General features: G+C 34.4%; 1 protein-coding gene across 3 annotated transcripts in view; it reads right to left on the reverse strand.

The window, feature by feature from the left end:
• MAP4K3 (mitogen-activated protein kinase kinase kinase kinase 3) overlaps positions 1–19,988 on the reverse strand; it is a 186,230-nt gene that overhangs the window by 46,762 nt on the left and 119,480 nt on the right. For 2 of the 3 annotated variants that reach the window (XR_008664688.1, XM_055326973.1), the window contains exons 13-16: positions 17,671–17,749; positions 12,068–12,126; positions 10,747–10,809; positions 1,279–1,337 (exon numbers count right to left, since the gene is read on the reverse strand). Coding sequence is in view for 2 of the 3 variants with exons in the window: in XM_055326973.1 (XP_055182948.1) it covers positions 1,279–1,337; positions 10,747–10,809; positions 12,068–12,126; positions 17,671–17,749 (260 nt within the window). In the remaining variant the exon portion in view is untranslated. The remainder of the gene's footprint in view (positions 1–1,278; positions 1,338–10,746; positions 10,810–12,067; positions 12,127–17,670; positions 17,750–19,988) is intronic. The other variant, XM_055326974.1, reaches the window with a different exon arrangement.

Below are 19,988 nucleotides of genomic sequence, written 5' to 3' on the forward strand. Positions count from 1 at the left end.
ACTTCACAATTTTTATTTACTAACCACTATAAGACAAATTTTCTTTACTGTCCATCAATGAATTATATATAGCACATAGTTCCTATTCAGATAAAATTTCATTTTTCTACTAAGGAAATTTTATGCTTATTTTCTATTTTAGGAAACCTAAATCAGGTAATTTTAAAAACTTCATTGTATTTAACTCAAGTTCAGTTTAAATCAAAACTGATGCCTTTCTCTAGGTTGTCATTCAAAATCTTTTCTTTGTGTTGAGAAAAGATAGTGTATTTAAACACTTCGTCAACAAAAAAGGAGACATGATATTGCATTATTTTTAAATTTGAGCTACTCATCTTTAGTCACCATTTCTCAACTGCTTAACTTAAAGTATGGATGGATGGATGTATATTTCTCAAGTCTTTAAGTGAAATCCTATGTTGAAATTTTGAGTTGTTCTGATTATCACAACAACATCTATATTGCTGGGAGATTTTGGCAATTTAAATAGTATTTCCTTACAAATTAGATTTTATAATGATAATCTATCCATGAACTCAGGAAATGAGAACCTACTGGGAAGGGCAGAGTCCTGTCCCCCGACCTTGGTGACTCAGGAGTATGAGCAACTTAACACTATTATACCTTGTAAGCTGCCTTTTCACCACAGTGCTGCATCACCCACACAGTCACTGGCATAGAAGAGGCCTTAGTAATTGTTGGATTTACTTCTTACATGAACTGATAATTCTTAAGACACTAGACACATTTTAACTATTATCTGCTTTTTGAAAAGATCTCAATGGCTATAAAGTCAGGATAAAGATTTCTACACAGTATGAATACTTCCAGCTATTTTCAGAGCCAACACACCTGGAACATGTACCAAAGCAAGTTTTATAAGGAATAAACAGGTCAACTTTAAAAATAAAATAAAAAAAAATCCTGAAACATATATTGTCTTCAGTTGGAATGTACTTCATTTCCTCTAACAAGTAAGATCTACAAAGTAGCTTGATATAAAAACCTTAAGGTAATTGCCCCATTATGACAATTACTGACTAAATGATTAGCAAAGTAGCAGTGAAGAAAAGTTAAAAGCATATTATAAAACATATCTACCACACTAATATAATTTACTTCTGCAAATATTAAAACATACATATATTAAATAGATTTAATATTATATATAATAAAATATACAGTAAGTATAAATACATAATATAATAAATATATTAAAATATAAAGTAACTTAATTATTCTTGAACTTAAACTTAATTTAAAGAGAACTTTACTTACTTGTTTGCACCCAAAAAGTAACTACCTTGGTGTCCTTGTCCATATTCTAGTTGTAGATCCTAACAGTATAAAATTACATATTTAGCAAAATAGTAGTACATCACAAATGATACACAAATATATATATTTTAAAAGAGAAACCCCAGACTGCAAATAAATCTGTATTGCTATATGTTCTTAAAAAAAAAAAAAAGGCATAGTAGGACTTCCAACAATAAAGTGTGTCAGAAGTTTCTAGTTGTGGTTCACATATTTATTTAAGTTCTTTATTTTCATGGGAACTTGCTTGAATAATATATGCAAGTTTCATTTATGGTTATTGCTTTTGTAGTTAAAATTTGCAAAAGTCAGTTTTAGAAAGAAAAATGCTCAAGGTATCTGATATCAAGCTATAATGAAGGAAAAATGGTTACAGAAGAGAACAAGCAATAAAAATCTTGACCTTGTATATAAGATGTACAAGAAGTATATATATGTGTGTGTAGACAAATAGAATCACATATTTCTACCATTGTTTCATGCAGGTAATAATTTTTTAAAGATATAGAATAGGATGGGCTTTTAAAGTAAATTCTATAGATGAATATGCATATCTAATTTAAGGTTGTAAATTACACTTAAAGGATTTTTTAATAATTTTTTAAAGAATTAAGTAGCAAACCTTCAAGTAAGCATTAAGGTAGTTTCTTAACTAGACATTTCCACTGAATGCTACAGATTGTAGAGAGTTAAGAATTGAAATTCCAAGGGACTAACAATATATATCCTCAACTGTCTTCTTGAGGAAAAATAATGTTTTCTAACATGGAAAATACAAAGTAAAGCTTCCCTTCCTCCCCTTCTTACGTCACTGTATTTCAAGCATGGTTTTAACAATAAAGAGAGAATATTTAACATTTTAAATGAATTTTATTTTCATTAGGATATAGTGTAAAGTGTTTCCTAATTATACAAGATATTGCCAAATGCACAACCAGGATTTAGTGCAAAAGATATCTCCTTCAGGTAGCAACCTCTTCATGTCTCCACAGCATTTCATACATAGTTCTCCTCTAGCACTCAGACTGTCTTTTTAATTAATTTATTAGACCAGTCCATAAAAAAAATTGGAGCCAGGCTGTGAGCTCCTCAAATAAAGGGATACTGTTAAATCCATCTTTCTTCCCTACAGCCCACAGTCTAGAATACTTAGTACTTAGTACACACTACTAGGCCCTTAAAATAACTGCTGGTTCAAATGCCAACAGCTTATTTTCCTATAAAGAGACAACCAACACTTCAGCCTCATTAAGATACACAAATGCTAGACCGCAAAAATACTAAGCCTAGGAATATGAGGATTCTAAGCAATACATTGCACTTAAGTGAAAAGCACTGTAACATTAAAGTACTCCAATACCTGTCAAAAAGATAACTAATGAAAAAATAAAAATCCTAGTTTAGACAAGATTCAAATTTCATCTTCTTCAATATTTCTGTTCTTTCATGTATAATGAATGGTCATATCAGTGACAGAAAAGAAAATACATCATAAACAAATAAGATTAGTCAAATGTCACACTGGCATCAGATGAAATTCTAATGAAAAAGGATACCTGTTCTAATTCATAATGATATATCTTAATAGGATGATAGCACTATTATCACAAGACTGCCACACAATTATTATGCTGCACAGTTTAAGTGGCCATGACTTTGTACAGGAACACTTAACCTTTGGTATTCAGTAAAGAAAAGTACTAATTTCAATGAATACACTTTCAAATTCAAGTTTGTTTTCTTCAGCTATAGGTAACTGCACTACCTCTAGCATACCAGCAATCTCTTCAGCCAACAGAATCTCTTAAGCCCTAAATTAAATGATGGCTTCTAAAATTGTACATTTGTACAGAGTGGCCATGGTTATATAAACACAGATGTGGCTGTTGTAGGAACAGTCACTTATGATACAGAACAACCACCAGGTTGATGACAATGATTTTTTTTAAAAAATCAAATGAGATTAGCAGAGTACTTAGGAAGGTAAGAGAAGAGCCTAAAGTAACAAGTGTAGTATTTTAATAGAAAACTGAACATAGGTTCATATGCAGAATAACATTCAGGCCAGGGAAAAGCTGGAGATAGAGAGAAGTCTGATGATTAAATGCACCATGTCTCAAGCCCTAAGGGGAAAGCTAAAATTAAAAGGGGCTCATTCTTTATTAATTCCTTCTCCGTAAATCAAGTTATGTTTTTAGTAACCATGGAACAAAAACAATGTACGAAGAAGGTCATCAAATAAAAGCATTATACTAAGTCCTTCTAATAAGTACTGTCATTTAATTCAACTATTATTTATGAAGAACCTATTATATTTCAGGAAATCATTTAAGAAAAACAATCGAAAGAAGTAAAAAGAAAGAAAGAAATAGGAAAGGAAGCAAAGTAAAACTTGGGCAAAGTTAGTAGCTGTTTACGTATCTTTAGAAGAGTCGAAGGAAGACTGATCTAACATGCTTGTCAAAAAGTACTTGGAAGCAATTCTATAATAGAAAAATGCTACCAAAATTAGGCTTGGAAAAGCACTCAAGATAACCCTAGATGATGGTAAAACACAACAATCCTTGGTAAGCTAAAGAATACATTTGAACATGCCAGGAGAGAAATTAAAAAAAATTAGTAGCACAAATGAGGCATCAGCTTATTAATGAATGACAATGTTTAACTACACAGTAAAGTCAAAGTAAGTAGCAACATGGCTGGAGACATGCAGCCTCCTCAAACAGATTCAACCTGAAGGATCACAGAAAATTAAAAGTGGTTACTCTAGCCCGATCAAAGTATCTTTTTGGGTTAGAAAATCCTAACTTCAGTTTTAATGAATGCGGAAGCACTGAAAACATTGAAAAAGATAAAGGACAGAACACAGAACACCAGAAAAGGAAAATGTATGATCAAGAAAATTTTATTATAGAGTTTTTTAATATGCCCCTTGGTAGGTTATAAACAGCAGGAAGTTAATAGAACTGATACAACTGGCTATAGAAACATAAAATAAAAATTATTTTAGCAATCTATTTTAACCTACAAAAAAGAGAACAGCACAAGAGAATTTTTTTCCTCATCAAAAATGAGAAAATTATGATGCAAATAAGGTTATTTTAAGATATCTTTTAATAATGGTAGGTAATTTACAGAAGTAAAAAAGGACTAAATGTGGACAAATACAAAAATATTTAATTTCTTAAAAAAAGAGAAGCCAGTGAGGTCAGGACATGCAGAATGAGTGGATGAACACTAATATTATTCATGAGTCTTACACTGGCAAACTTGGAAATGAAGAACAGCAGGGTAGGTCTGCCATTCCAGAGAATGTCCGATCACCGGGCAGTTATGAAATGAATTTTCCTTAGAAACTGTCTTTATATGTATTAGGTAAGAAGATTAATTATACCACATAAATTTAGTATGTGAAAGTTTAATAAACTTGAAATAAAATTGGCATTTACTATTTATTTTCCAGAATACATTTAACTTTATTTTTTTAACTTTATTCAATTTTGACCTAATTAAGGGGAAATCTTAAAGCACTTTTGTTATGTTTACTAATAATGATCAAATAGGTGTATCCTTTTTACATGTTTTTAATTATAATTTAAATATTTTATTCTTTCTTTTTCAGGTGTACTGTAAAAGTTTCTTTAGAGCAAAGATTGTTATTATTTATGTTCCTCCACAGCAATTAACATAGTATTTTGCATATAATTAACTTTAAATATATTTTTCACTGGTATATCAGATAAAATATCCAGTAAAATTAGGTAAGTTAGAAAAAAATTGGCATCAGTTAAATAGATTATATAATCTTTTAACTGAAGACAGCATCTTTTACATCAGATAAATCCATTTTTAAAGTTATGGGCAAAACTTACTATTTTCTAAATAATATATTTTATGAACCAACATATCCAAAGTATTATCATTCTCCCACATAATATAAAAATGACTAAGGATATGCTTATACTTTTTTTCCAACTGAAGTATAGCTGACACATATTACATTATTTCCAGGTACACAACATAGTGATTTAAAATCTCTTTATACTATCTCCCCACAACTGGAATTACCATCTGTCACCATATGACATTATTACTTCCCTATGCCATTTCATTCTGTAACTAGAAGCCTATATACCTCCTACTCTCCTTAACCCATTTTGCCCATCTCCCACCCCCCTCTCTTCCGGCAACCACCAGCTTGTTGTCTGTATTTATGGGTCTGTTTTTTCCTCTTTTTGGCTTGTCTGTTCATTTGCTTTGATTCTGAGATTCCACATATAAGTGAAATCACATGGAATTTGGCTTTCTCTAACTTTATTTCATGTAGCATATCTTCTAGGTCCATCCAAGGCTTTGCAAATGGAAAGATCGCATCCTTTTTTTATTGCCAAATAATAATATTCCTTGTGTGTGTGTGTGTGTGTGTGTGTGTGTGTGTATCACATCTTCATCCATTCATCCATCTATGAACACTTAAGTTTCAATGTCTTGGCTATTATAAATAATGCTGCAATACATAGAGGGGTCCATATATCTTTTAGAATTAGTGTTTTCATTTTCTTTGGGTAAATAAAAAAAATGTAGTAGTGTAACTACTGGATTCTATAGTATCTCTATTTTTAATTTTTTTTCAGGGACCTCCATACTGTTTTCCACAGTGGCCGCATTAATTTACAACTCCACTTAACAATGCACAAGGGTTCCTTTTCCCCCAATTCCGTGACAACACTTGTTATTTCTTGAGTTTTGATTCTAGCCATTCTGATAGGTCTGAGGTGATATCTCATTGTGGTTTTGATTTGCATTTACCTAATAACTAGTGACGCTGAGTGTCTTTCCATGTGTCTGTTTGGCCATCTGCTGTCTTTGGAAAATGTGCTCATTTTTTAACCAGACTGGGTTTTTTGAGTGTTGAGTTATATACGTTTTTTAGATATTTTAGATATTAACCCCTTACTGGATATGTTATTTGCAAATATCTTCTCCTATTTGATAGGTTACCTTTTTGTTTTGTTGATGACTTCCTTCTCTGTGCAAAAGCTTTATATTTCAGTGTAGTCTCAATAATTTACTCTTGCTTTTGTTTCCCTTGCCTCAGGAGACCTATCTAGAAAAATGTTGTTAAGGCAACAAGAGATTACTACCTATGTTTTCTTCTAGAAGCAAAATTCTTACTATTTAATTATCACATCATGGTGAGGTTTTTAACTTTGGCATCTTCGCAAAACTTGCAGATCTTTTTTACTAACAATTCTAGAAATCAAGCTCTGTTCTCCTGGTTTCATATTTTATGATTATCTAATTTTAAAAAATCACTGTACTGTAATAATGAAATTTGAGATATAATAGTCTCAATTCATTTACAAAATTATAAAATGAATGCACTTGGCCCTTAAAACAATAAGAAATCACTGATGATATGGGAATTTTAAGCAACAAGGTCTTTAAAGGGGTAAATGTTTTGAGGTGCCTGGGTAGCTCAGTTGGTTAAGTGTCTGACTGTTGGTTTCAGCTCAGGTCATGATCTCAAGGTCATGAGATCGAGTCCCCCCATGGGCTGCACAGCATGGAGTCAGCTTAAGAGTCTCTCCTCTCTCCCCTTCTGCCCCCTCCTCTGCATACATGTGTGGGGACTCTAAAATAAATAAAATCTTTAAAAACAAACAAAAAAGGGGTAAATGTTTCTTCCGGGTCCCAAAAGATTTACAGTTGTCATCTTGGTACCAAGTACCTATTAAATGACATGCCAGACATTTTGGGTTCATCAGGTTTCTAGTGGCAACAAGTATTTGTAACAGTTGGAAATCTTGCTCACAGTGGCAAAGTTTTAGGACTGGTGAAATTAGGCAACTGAAATAGAAAAGGACACTTCATACCCATTAGGATGGCTATTATCACTCTTACACACATGCACACATAAAAAGAAAATAACAAGTGTTGATGAGGATGTGGGGAAATTGGAGCCTTTGTGCATTGCTGGTAGAACTGTAAAAGGACATAGCTGCTATGGAAAGTGGCATGGCATTTCCCTTAAAAATTAAATGTAGTGGGATGCCTGAGTGGCTCAGCTATTGGTGTCTGCCTTTGGCTCAGGGCATGATCCTGGATCGGGTCCTGAGTTGGGCTCCCTGTGGGGAGCCTGCTTCTCCCTCTTCTTGTGTCTCTGCCTCTCTCTCTCTCTGTATCTCTCATGAATAAAGAAATAAATCTTAAAAAAAAATTAAATGTTGAATTACGACATGATGCGGCAAGTCTCCTTCTTGTTATATGCCTTGAAGACTTAGAAGTAGAAACTCTACAGATATTGCACATCCATGTTCATAGCAGCATTATTCACAACAATTAAAAGGTGGAAGTAATCCAACTGTCCAATGACAGATAAATGAACAAACAAAATGTGGGTACAGACACACAGACACAGAGGAACATCATTCAGCCTTAAAAAGGAAATTTTGACACATGTTGTAACATGGATGAATCTTTTAAAGATTTTATTTATTTATTTATGAGAGAGAGAGAGAGAGAGAGACAGACAGACAGACAGACAGACACACAGGCAGAGGGAGAAGCAGGCTCCATGCAGGGAGCCTGACGTGGGACTCGATCCTGGGTCTCCAGGATCAGGCCCTGGGCTGAAGGCGGCACTAAACCGCTGAGCCACCTGGGCTGCCCAACATGGATGAATCTTAAAAGATGTTGTGACATTATACTAAATGAAGGCAGCCAGTCACAGAAGGACAAATATTGTATGAGTCCACTTACATAAGGTACATCAAAGAGACAGAAAATAGAAGAGTGGTTGCCAGGCACTGGAAAGGAGGAATAGGAATTACTGTTTGATGGGTAAGGAGCTGCAGCACTGTGGGAAGATGAAAATGTTCTGGAGATGGATGGTGGTGATGGTTGCACAACAGTATGAGTGAACTTAATGCCACTGGACTGTACACTTAAAAATGGTTATAATGGTAAATTTATGTTATGTATATTTTATCACAATAAGAAAATAACTATGGAACATGTATATGTTGATTAATAAGAGATCACGAGTGTGAGCTCAGTACTCGTGGAAAAAGATTTGATGACGTAGGGTAGAGGCAACATGGATTAGTGGTTTAGGTTTAAATTCCTGAACCAGGCTGACTCAATCAAACCCCACCTCTGCCATTATTTAGCTGGATGGTAAGACCAATTTCAATTTCGTTGTACCTTAAATCCCCTCATTTGTAAAGTAAGGATTTTAAGTTAATAATTTGAAGTGTTTAGAATGGCTTGTGCTTAAAAACTTGTAGATAAATGTTAGTTTTTTATTATCATCAGAGGTAAACTTTTAAAGGTTGACTTTCTAAATTGTAGGATCTGGCAAATATGTCGTTCATTCCTCTTCTGCCAGAACTATCTAACTAACCCTAAAACCCTCTGTCCTAAGAAACTCCTGATGAGGGGATCCCTGGGTGGCGCAGCGGTTTGGCGCCTGCCTTTGGCCCAGGGCGCGATCCTGGAGACCCGGATCGAGTCCCACGTCGGGCTCCCGGTGCATGGAGCCTGCTTCTCCCTCTGCCTGTGTCTCTGCCTCTCTCTCTCTCTCTCTATCATAAATAAATAAAAAATTAAAAAAAAAAGTTTAAAAAAAAAAAAAGAAACTCCTGATGATTTGGGGGTGGGGGCAGTTCTAGGGAACAGAGCAAAGATAACTTATTCAGGTTACGAGGATAGTTCCAGAAACACAGAGCAGAGAAAAGATTAACTGTAATTCTAAAGACTACATTTCTGGGTTTGTTATTTTTCTAGACAATATTAATAAATAAGTCACTTTAAACTTTTAATTCTGTGGTATTTCCACAACAAATTTCATTGTCATTCTAGCCTATATATGTGTAATTCTGAAAAAATCTTTAATCTGAAAATCACTGTTTTCCTCAGACATTTCATTTTTCTTGCTCTTGTGGACAGTTAATTCTCAATCCTTACACTTTCTGGTCCTCCTTAGTACTTGATGCATCCTTCTTTCTTTTGTGACAGTCCATGTACTGACTTCTTCCAGCTTTTCAACTGCTTCTTCCCTCTCTCCCATGTCAGTTCTACCTTTGACTACAAAACACCCATTGTGTTAACCAGTTTTCGGCACTCCTTCCTCCTTTGGCCCTAATTAGGGAACACACACAATCTCATGGTTTCATCTATCACTTCTTCTTTTATGACTTTACTCTTCCTCTTCTGAGCTAATTCCGTAATTCCTGGAGTAGTATGACCATTTCTATGACTTCAGCTCTTTATCTGCCATTTCTCAAACCTGTGGCCTGTGCTGATGATCATTCCCATGAAATGTTGAAGGCAGGTGCCCACTCTCTTCCTGAAGAATCTATCATGGTTCCTACACTAAAATAAAATCAGTCTTAGTCTCTTCCAGAAGTCAGATAATCACATTAACCCAAAAAAGCTCTTCTCTGATTTCCACAGCACTATTACATATAGTTAGCCTCTCCCCATCGTCAATGGTCACCACTTGTTGGCAATCCAATATATTTTGCTGCATGGCTGAAAGTTTATAAGTCCAAGTATTTTCTGCCCATCAAGACAACAACTTTCTCAAAATAGAAATTGTATGTAAATAGTCTCTTTCATGTTCTACAAATATTACAGGGCATAGATTTAAGAATTTATATGATCACTTTAAACCAACCAGAGGCCAAAGCAGTAGGTTAAGGCAGAGAGAAAGAAAAGAGAATGAAAAGTCCAAATGAAAGGCAGAAAAGTACAATCCAGGAGTAAATATGGAGGCAACTTGGAATCCTGGCTAGCTATAAACATAGAAAAGACTATTTAATACCAGCTTCTAAAAGTACTATTTATTTAATATTTACCAGGATTAATTTCCCTTTTTCTTTACCTAATGGTAACACAGCCTTAATATTTATAACTTCAGGGAGGCTTTAAAATCCAAATTTTGGCCTGAGAAAACTGGATATTACCTAATGTTACAAAGTTAAAATTTCACCTGAGACTGATTTCACTGTTATTTTTTAAATTATATATGCATAAATTATATACATAATATATAAAATAGTTATATATATGAATGGAGATGTATACATATGGATGATTTCTAGTTTACGAAAATAAGTCACATTATTGAAACTGAACATTTTTATAGGAAAATGTAATTTTAAAAATTTGGGTGAAAAAATTAAATACTCATAAAAAAGGAAAAGTTTTTAATTTTTCATTGTAATATATTTGAATTGATACATCTATTTAACTTGTTTTGGGAAAAAACGCCTATAATCAATATAGCTTGCTAAATAGCAGGAACTTATAAAACAATGCTTAAACTGGTTCATTAAAATTGGACAAAATATTTGATCAAAAAAAAACCCAAAAACAATTAAGACTAAACAATGCTGACAAAGAAAATCAGAAGACGAGAAATACCAGATTAGATCTTGCAGTGTAGTATATTTCTTCTGAACTGTCCAAAAAACCATCACTGTCGGGCTGTTTAGCAGAGACCAAAAAACCCAAGTTATTTACGCTTAGACTAAAAGCCATAAATTCACAAAGGGAAACTATCACAAGTGAGGTAAGTCCTGCTAACATAATTTTATTAAGGCAAATGCCAAGTCAAATTATACTAAAGAACTTCTAAAATAGCAATAATGCAACAACTCTGCTCTGTGATGCAGTTATTAAATTAGTACTGAATTTAAATACATGCAATGCCAACTTAAAAAGAAAAACAAAAAACAAACTCAAACTGCCTTAACAAAATACTATTAGCATTTATAAATATCATGACTAGACTACTTTTTGTTTTTAATCTCCTCCATCCTCTACATAAATGTTGGGCTTAAGTATTTTAAATAATAATTTTAAGAAGTTTTGTTTAACCTTCCATGCTGGTATACCGAACTAGAATAACTCCATAATTTAAAAGCTCAAGATTCACTTTGTATCTTTAGTCAAGTGGGTTAAAATAGGCACTAAATTTAAGAGGAAAGTTCCCATTTCAGTCCTTAGTACTTATGAACAGTTACTTTCTTCTCATTATTGAATAGGAAAGAAAAAATGAAACATATAATCTGGAGCTGTAAGAAACTAATTTTATTAGGATTAATTTTGTTTTTTAAGTCTAATTCTTTGTTCTTCCACAGAATATTATCATCTTAAATATTTGAAAAACATGTTGCTTCTAAGACTGCATCTAAAAATATCATATATCTGGACAGGCATATTTAAAATCTTAACAAAAAAGAATCATGAAAAGAATATTGTGAATGACAGACTTGATCTACTATGTATGCCTAGTCTCTCCTGAGTTTTAGTCCAAACAGATTTGACTCTACCCTGATGTTTAGAAAACTGGCTTACACTCTTAAAAGGCTGCCCATAAATTCAGTGAGATGCCCTTTTACTGGTCCAACATTCTAATTTAAAATGGTGGCATTTGTCCCAATAAATGCATACACAAAAAGCCCCTCAAAAGTTGAGAAACAAAAATGGGGGTGGGGGGAAGGCCAGCATTAAAAACATTTAATTGGAGAATGGTAAAACTAGTAAGTTTCTCCTAATTTTGAGAATATCCAATCTCAGCAACACAGATTTATTTTTTCTAAATTTTAGAATTACTTACCTTTTTATTTCCCCAAATGCTTTTAAAAATATCAGTAACTAGATTTTTTTAGTCAGTATCAATATCTCAAAGACTAATTAAAATACTGATTTTCAGTGTTAACATTTCAAGACTACTACTTACAAGTTCATGATGTGGTTCTGTTTCCTTCCTTAAGGGTGGATCAAATTTTACTTGGCCAACTAAGAAAGAAAAGAAGTAAAGCCACAATCTGTTTCTCTGTTTCTATATTCTTAATTCTTAATGATGTAATAATTTTAAGCTACCCCATGGGAAAACATTTAATTTTATCATGGGAAAACATTTAATTTTATCATCTACCATAAAGTGATTATAACCCAAAGATTTAAATGAAGAATCTGTTGGCTGAAAAAAGCCCAATACAGTCCAGGTAGGATATCAAAGCTTAATCTGTTAATCCCAAGCCTCTTCCATAGTAAAATAAATAAATAAATAAATAAATAAATAAATAAATAAATAAATAAATAAATAAATAAATAAAAATAAAAAAAAATAAAATAAAATAAAATAAAAACTAAAACTAAAAATAATCATTAACAAAATTACAGTCAGGATCTAACTTGTTACTTCACTGTGACCCAGCATTAATTAGAGGCAATCTTAATTTAGGATTTAGGTGGGTAGACAGCAACTGAGGCAAAGTACTTTTGGAAGCCAGCCTTCAAGATGGCCTCTAATGATGATTCCTGCTCTCCTGGTGTTTATAAATTTGTGTAACACCTTCCAACATCACTAGGGTTGTTCTATGTGACCAAGTGAATATGGCAGAGCGATGGTATATCACTTCCAAGATAAGGCTTTTGTCTTGGGCTTTCTCTAGTGGATTACTTGTTCTGGAGAAGTCACGCTTTGAGCAGCCCTGAAGAGAGTCTACATGGTACATAACTGAAGCCTCAGTGAAGAGTTATGTAATCTCAGAAGCAAATCCTCCAGCCCAGCCAAGGTTTCAAATGACTGCTGCCCCAGCTGATGTATCTTCTTAAGAGACCTAAGCCAGATCCACCTAGCTAAGTTGTACTGGATTCCTGACCCTCAGAATATGTGAGATAAAAATGCTTATTGTTTTAAGTTGCTAAATTTGGGGATAATTTGTTATGTAACAATAAATAATATACCATTATAGCTCAAGTATAAACTAGCTAGGGCATACATAAATTAATTGTACTACTCTCACCTTTTCCTTGCTATTATACTGAATGTTTCACTACCTTTATCTTTAGTTTCTATATCTCATTATCATGATCTACTTTTATAACCTGGGTAAAGCATTTAAGATCACTGAGATAAAAGCAGAGGTAAAACAATAAATGCAATAAAAAACATTAAAATAATAAACAATAAAATAATGCAATTAAAAATTAAAAAGAAGAATAACAATCACAAATATGTTACAGTTCAACTAGTGAAATAGCAATTCTCAGTCAAGATAGGGAAATTAGGGATCCTTGGGTGGCTCAGTGGTTTGGTGCCTGCCTTGGGCCCGGGGCATGATCCTGGAGTCCCAGGATTGAGTCCCTGCATGGAGCCTGCTTCTGCCTCTGCCTGTGTCTCTGCCTCTCTCTCTCTCTCTCTGTCTCATGAATAAATAAATAAAATCTTAAAAAAAAAAAAGATAGGGAAATTAGTGAAATTTCAAAGTATAATCACTTTGATAATTGCTTTGATTTTAGCTTTGTATATAGGATTTATTATGAATGCTAATACAAATTAAAGGAGACCATGGGATTTAAATATTTAGCAATAGAAGGCATAAGTACAAAAGACTGGGAAATAGAGCTGTATAAAACCTCCAGTTGTGTAAGTATGTATACAGTTTATAGCTGTTCTGAACCAGGTATCAAATTCTGGCCTTAAAGGTGAGTAGGTTCTTCAATAAGAGGTTCCTCATACTTGTCCATACATGATCACACATCAAGGACCATAAGGTAACTTTTAGTAAGGTATTAAAAATTTATATTTATATTTATATTATATATATATATAAAGTATATATTTATCTCACCTTCATAGAGGCCTAATAAACAGCTCTCATCTACATTTATTATCAAATGATGTATTACAAACCATGTAATAAAGTTACATAAGGATAGTTTGTGCATCTATCTGCTTTGTGTTTTTGTCGCATGTGAACAGGCCAGTTTCCCCTACATGTTCACTGAATGCACGTGTGCAGGGATGTTGTCTTAGATTAACTTTCACGTCAAGGACAAGACTTTAACTGTAGCAGGTATCCAATAACCCTGTCCTCTGTGGGAATGCATTCCCAGAAAGGGAGGACTGCACAGCAGTCCCTCTGGAGATTCATTATTCATACCTGTTCTCTTCAAATTCCCTAAAGTTATGACAAGCTTCTTCCACAGAATCATCCAGCTACTGTTCAAATAGTTATTGTTAATTATTTAGCTCAATAATTATTTAGCACACAAGGCTAGTTATTTAGTTCAATAGTTATTTAGCACACAAGGTTGTGTGCTAAAATGTCCTTCATAACACCAGAAGCTCTCAACTTTCTGTAATTGTCTATTGGTCTTGATCTCTGTTTCCTTTTTCATCATCTTGAACACATGTCAAGCCACACACCACAAATTTCTATTTTAATAACCAGATGGAAACGCCTTTCTTAGCTTCTCCGAGACAGCACCAATGCAACATTACCACTTGCTGAGCCTACACTAGCAATTATGGGTCCAAACTACCTACTATGGCAGACAGGAAAAGCCCCAGAATTACTTCTTAAAGCAAGTTTTTGCTTATCATATTTAAGTGAAGGCAGAGAGGATTCCCAAAAGGGAAAGAATGACACCTTTTCTGCAAATGAGTCCATTTTCACTCAAGTTGTTGCCTAAACACCATTAATTTAAATAAACAAAATCTTGGTTGCATGGAGAGATACCATGTAACTGGGAAAACTATCAAGAGAAACAAATATATACAATTATTAAAATAATTTTTCCAAAGCCTGTCTTTATAGTTAATAGCATTAGCTATTCTATCACATCTCAAGTAAAATCATAAAATATTCTAAGCAGATATTAGAATATTGTGTAAGATTTAAAAGCCTCAAATATCAAACTCGCAAATTATTAAAAGTAGTGGTTGCTACCAAAAGGAAAAAGGTCCATCATACTTCACCTGCTCCCACCAAAGGGAGGGCTTATCAGAATCTCAGAAAAACTGGGGTACAGGCATCTGTTTCAAATAGCATATACAGCATATGCAATTAGAAGCTGAAAATCACTAATATAAATTTGTAAAGAATGACTGAGAAAGAACTGCACTTTGCAATAAAGAGCCTGATAATATAATTTTTTTAAAGAATTAGGTAACAAGATTAAAGTTCTTTATTTTATTTTATTTTTTTAATTTTTATTTATTTATGATAGTCACACAGAGAGAGAAAGAGAGGCAGAGACACAGGCAGAGGGAGAAGCAGGCTCCATGCACCGGGAGCCCGACGTGGGATTCGATCCCGGGTCTCCAGGATCGTGCCCTAGGCCAAAGGCAGGCACTAAACTGCTGTGCCACCCAGGAATCCCGATTAAAGTTCTTTAAATTAGATTTTCAATAGTACTGAACACAGTTTTCTAAATCAATGACAGAGCTATCTCTGATCACCATTTGTATTATTAAAGAAATGACAGACATCTTATAATTGCTTTTTGTATATGAAAAAATGAAATGCTTATATACTAAAGTCATTTTCAAAAAAATATGCTTGGAAGGAAATTAGCAAATTTAAATCATCTGGCTTCAGATGGAACTTTAAAAGGTCACACAATGAACTGTTGGCAAACAAAGTACCAAATTTCAGTCCTGGGCCTTTGTACAATGCATGCTTTCTTTCAAGAGTTTCCTCCTTTTAAGAGCATTTCCAAGTAGCACCAGCATAAAGTTTTTCTAAGAACTTAATATATAGTGTATGGTCCAGCCAAAGCTTCAAAGAAAAGTTTGCAAAGAACCTGCAGTGTAAAATCCACACAAGTGTGGAGAGGTGGTTTCTGAAAAACAGCAGTGTTTATGAAAGACCACTAGGTTGGACGTTGAAAGAGATCCAAAGCTTGCTCTTTGGTGTATGAGTGTATCCCACAGGCAAATCTATGCATTTCTGCATTTCTTATGTGGGTTTTTTCCCTATTAAATGGTGATAGTGGGCAGCCCGGGTGGCTCGGCGGTTTAGCGCTGCCTTCAGCCCAGGGCCTGATCCTGGAGACCCAGGATCGAGTCCCATGTCAGGCTCCCTGCATGGAGGCTGCTTCTCCCTCCGCCTGTGTCTCTGCCTGTCTCTCCGTTTCTCAGGAGTAAATAAATAAAATCTTTAAAAAAATAAAATAAAAATAAATGGTGATAGTGTCTGCCACTACTTACTTAGCTTTTCAAAGACACAGCTTCATCTTAATTAAAGTATGAAATGACTATTATTATCATTACTGATCTAGACAAAAATTGGGAACAGTTTATTTACAGTAGTTATCTTTTTTTTTAAATTTTTATTTATTTATGATAGGCACACAGTGAGAGAGAGAGAGGCAGAGACACAGGCAGAGGGAGAAGCAGGCTCCATGCAGCCCGACGTGAGATTCGATCCCGGGTCTCCAGGATCGCGCCCTGGGCCAAAGGCAGGCGCCAAACCACTGTGCCACCCAGGGATCCCCTACAGTAGTTATCTTAAGTTACCACATTACCTAATTTCACTAAAGTCATTTTGGATACCAGATCCTTTAGGATAAATCTTTTACCCACAGAAAACTATTATCAGAAGCCTCATTGCACTAAATTAGCATTCTAAGTCATAGAGAATTAATGCTTCCAAGATGAAAAAAGTTTAGGCACTATTGCTGCAGGTTCCTACTGGCAGAATCACTGATGAGCTGACAGTACCAGATTCCATGTGAATGGATGTCTGTCTTAGCAGGCCCTAACTTGGCTGTCCATAAGAATTACCTGAAGGGCTTTTTTTAAAAGACAGAGTCCTAGGCTGACCAAATACCCAGTGAATCAAGATTTGTGGAAGAGTAGGGCCGGGAATCCATTTTAGCACTCAGAGGCTAAGCCATTTTGCAGATCTCTACACCTCTCCTTGCTACTCAAAGTGTGGTCATGGAACCATAAACATCTACATAATGTGGGGGCCCGTGAGAATAACCTTAGGTTCTGCCTTAGATCCACTGAATCAGAAACTGCACTTTAACAAGCTCTCTAGATGAGTTATATACACCTACCAGTTTAAGAAGCACTGCTGCATTTACTTCTGTTCTGCCTGGTTGAGGAATTTTATTCCTCCTCCAAACAATAACAACATAAATACATCCCCTCTCTCACTACAGAAAATTCCGCAGGAATAAGGTAAATGAAATTCTTACTGCCTTAATTAAATTCTACCTTTTTTTTTTTTTTAAATTTTTATTTATTTATGATAGTCACACAGTGAGAGAGAGAGAGGCAGAGACACAGGCAGAGGGAGAAGCAGGCTCCATGCACCGGGAGCCCGACGTGGGACTCGATCCCGGGTCTCCAGGATAGCGCCCTGGGCCAAAGGCAAGCGCCAAACCGCTGCGCCACCCAGGGATCCCCAAATTCTACCTTTAAAAAGATTTACTAAGAATGACTATTTGGAAGAAAATGAACAGAAATAATTATAATTAAATTACAACTGGAAATCTTATTTCTCATTGTTAAATTATGAAGTGTGCATAGTATATACTTACAGTTTATCTCCGATCGTGTTTTTTCTTCTCTTACATTTCTACTTGTTGAGTGAATTCTATGTGGTACAGCAACAAGAGGCTAGGAAAGAAAAAATCAATGACATGTGGCATTTGATAATCAAGTCACAGTGTAGTCCCCAAAATTATCCAAATGTGAAAGAGACTCCATTTTATGCAAAAATAGGGCAAAATATAATGATTCTGTGAATATTTTTTTCAAAAAGAGGCTACTACAAACTGGGAGCTTCAAAGATTATGGATATATTTTATCTTCAGCAGTTTCCCAATAAATGTTCTCTGAGTTGAATATAAGATATTTATGATTTGTGGTCTTTTTAGTTAACACATTTTTCCCCCCTTTATATTTTTTCTTGTAGGAGTAGTGCTCTATTTTCTTTCCTTTCACTGTATTAAAATCTCTCTATGTGTACTGTCACACTCAGAAACATTCTGGGGCATGGCGAGGCAGGTGGTGGGGTGGTGATGAGTTCTACTGCTACATCACGGACATTCCTCCAGCCTTTTGGAGTATAGGGGGTCCTATCTATCTGTAATGCTTCTGCAGCTCCATCTCATACACTTCAAGGTCTCACCTTAAGAGGTGATGCCAGCATCTATTTCATGTACCAAATAGGTTTTTTTCTGTGTGTGAAATGCTTCCCTTGAAGTTATTACCTTTGAAGGAGATACATTCTTAGATGTATCTTCATGGGAAATGTAATTTATAAAGACTTGAGCTCAAATTACCAGATTTGAAAGGCAGATCAAGAACATGACCCAAGTTAACTATTCTCAGTACAGGCACATCTCAGGAAATAAAGCCATATGAATTTAAAATACCCAAACACTGAAATACTGACAGTAGTAAAATATAGCAAAAATCATTTCAAAAATGGAGTATTTACACTTAACATGTACACAGTGATTTGTAGTTTACAATGTGCTTTCATACACCTGAGCTCATTTTGTCCTTAAAATAAACTTATGAACCTAGTACTAGTCTTCATTTTATAGATAAAAACACTGAAACTCAAAATTAGGGCACTCAGCTTATTAGATGCAGAGCTGGAAAAAAAAACCCTGTACTTCTGATCACAATATATACTAGCAAAAACAAATAAGCAAAAAAAAAGGGGGTATCATGTCAGGTTAGTCACACAGACTGCTATCATCAGTGAACATGAATAAAACCTATGACTGCCTGTAAGAACAGTTTGACTTACCCAGCTTAAATGGTGTAACTATGAAATTATTAAATCTTAGAATGCTACACACAATAAATGGATTAACATGTAGGAGAAGAAAATTACATCAAGTAAAAATGAGAATCACCATTACTCCAATGTGTACTACTTCTAAAACAATCTATATGGGAACTCAACAAAAAAAAGAAAAAGAAAAGAAAAATGCCCTTCTAACAGTGTATGATGCATAATAAATATGAGAGTATAGTAAACTAGTAGATGTGCTAAGTATTTTCAAGAGTATTCAGCCTCCACACAACATGCACAGTATCACAGCAAAGGCTGAAATACTAGTTAGATACATTCAAATTATGAGTGACAACACAGCACTCCTTCACAAAGCATTTGCAAATAAGATTATGAATTTCTCTGGAAAAAGTTTTATATGATAGGAAAAGTATTCCCCCTAACCTATAATTCTAATACCAACACAGTCCTCATACGAAAGATGAATTTCTTTCTCTGCTACGTGAGAAAACTTCAGGAGAATTTTTATTCCACAGACTGCTTCTGTATTTGGCTTATTATTTCTCCTCTTTAAATACATTTTCAAAAGGACTTCATAATTCAGTACAAAAAGTCAACAGGATGAACTAAGAGGCAATGGCGTAGCATTCAGCACACCGAGAAAACACAGTCCTTTCTTGCAATCTTAATATGCAGGAATTTCAGTTACCACGATTTAGTAAAATTATACCAGTCCCCCCATCACCTGGTTCAAGTTTCAGTCAGCAGTATGTTAATATTCAGTGTATTAATACCTTATTCACTTAGTACATTAATTATAATTGCATGATGTGCAAATTTCACTGCTAACTCTCCACTCTACTCACAGATCACCAGGTGACTAACAGGTGCATGCCATGCCGAATGACTAATCACATCACTTCTTTCCAAGTCTGTGACTGGTCACTGAGCATCTGTTACTCAGTTCATGCACAGACAGCAAAGTGGGTAGTTGTGCTGTGTAATGCACTCATGTGACATTTTAACAAAAACTGGTAACTGAAGGAGAATTAGCCAACAAAGATAAAAGTGCTTCAAAGAAATAAAAAGTGATAACCCACGGATAAT

Source organism: Nyctereutes procyonoides, unplaced genomic scaffold (assembly GCF_905146905.1).
Source record: "Nyctereutes procyonoides isolate TBG_1078 unplaced genomic scaffold, NYPRO_anot_genome, whole genome shotgun sequence".
NCBI classification, from domain to species: Eukaryota; Metazoa; Chordata; class Mammalia; order Carnivora; family Canidae; genus Nyctereutes; species Nyctereutes procyonoides.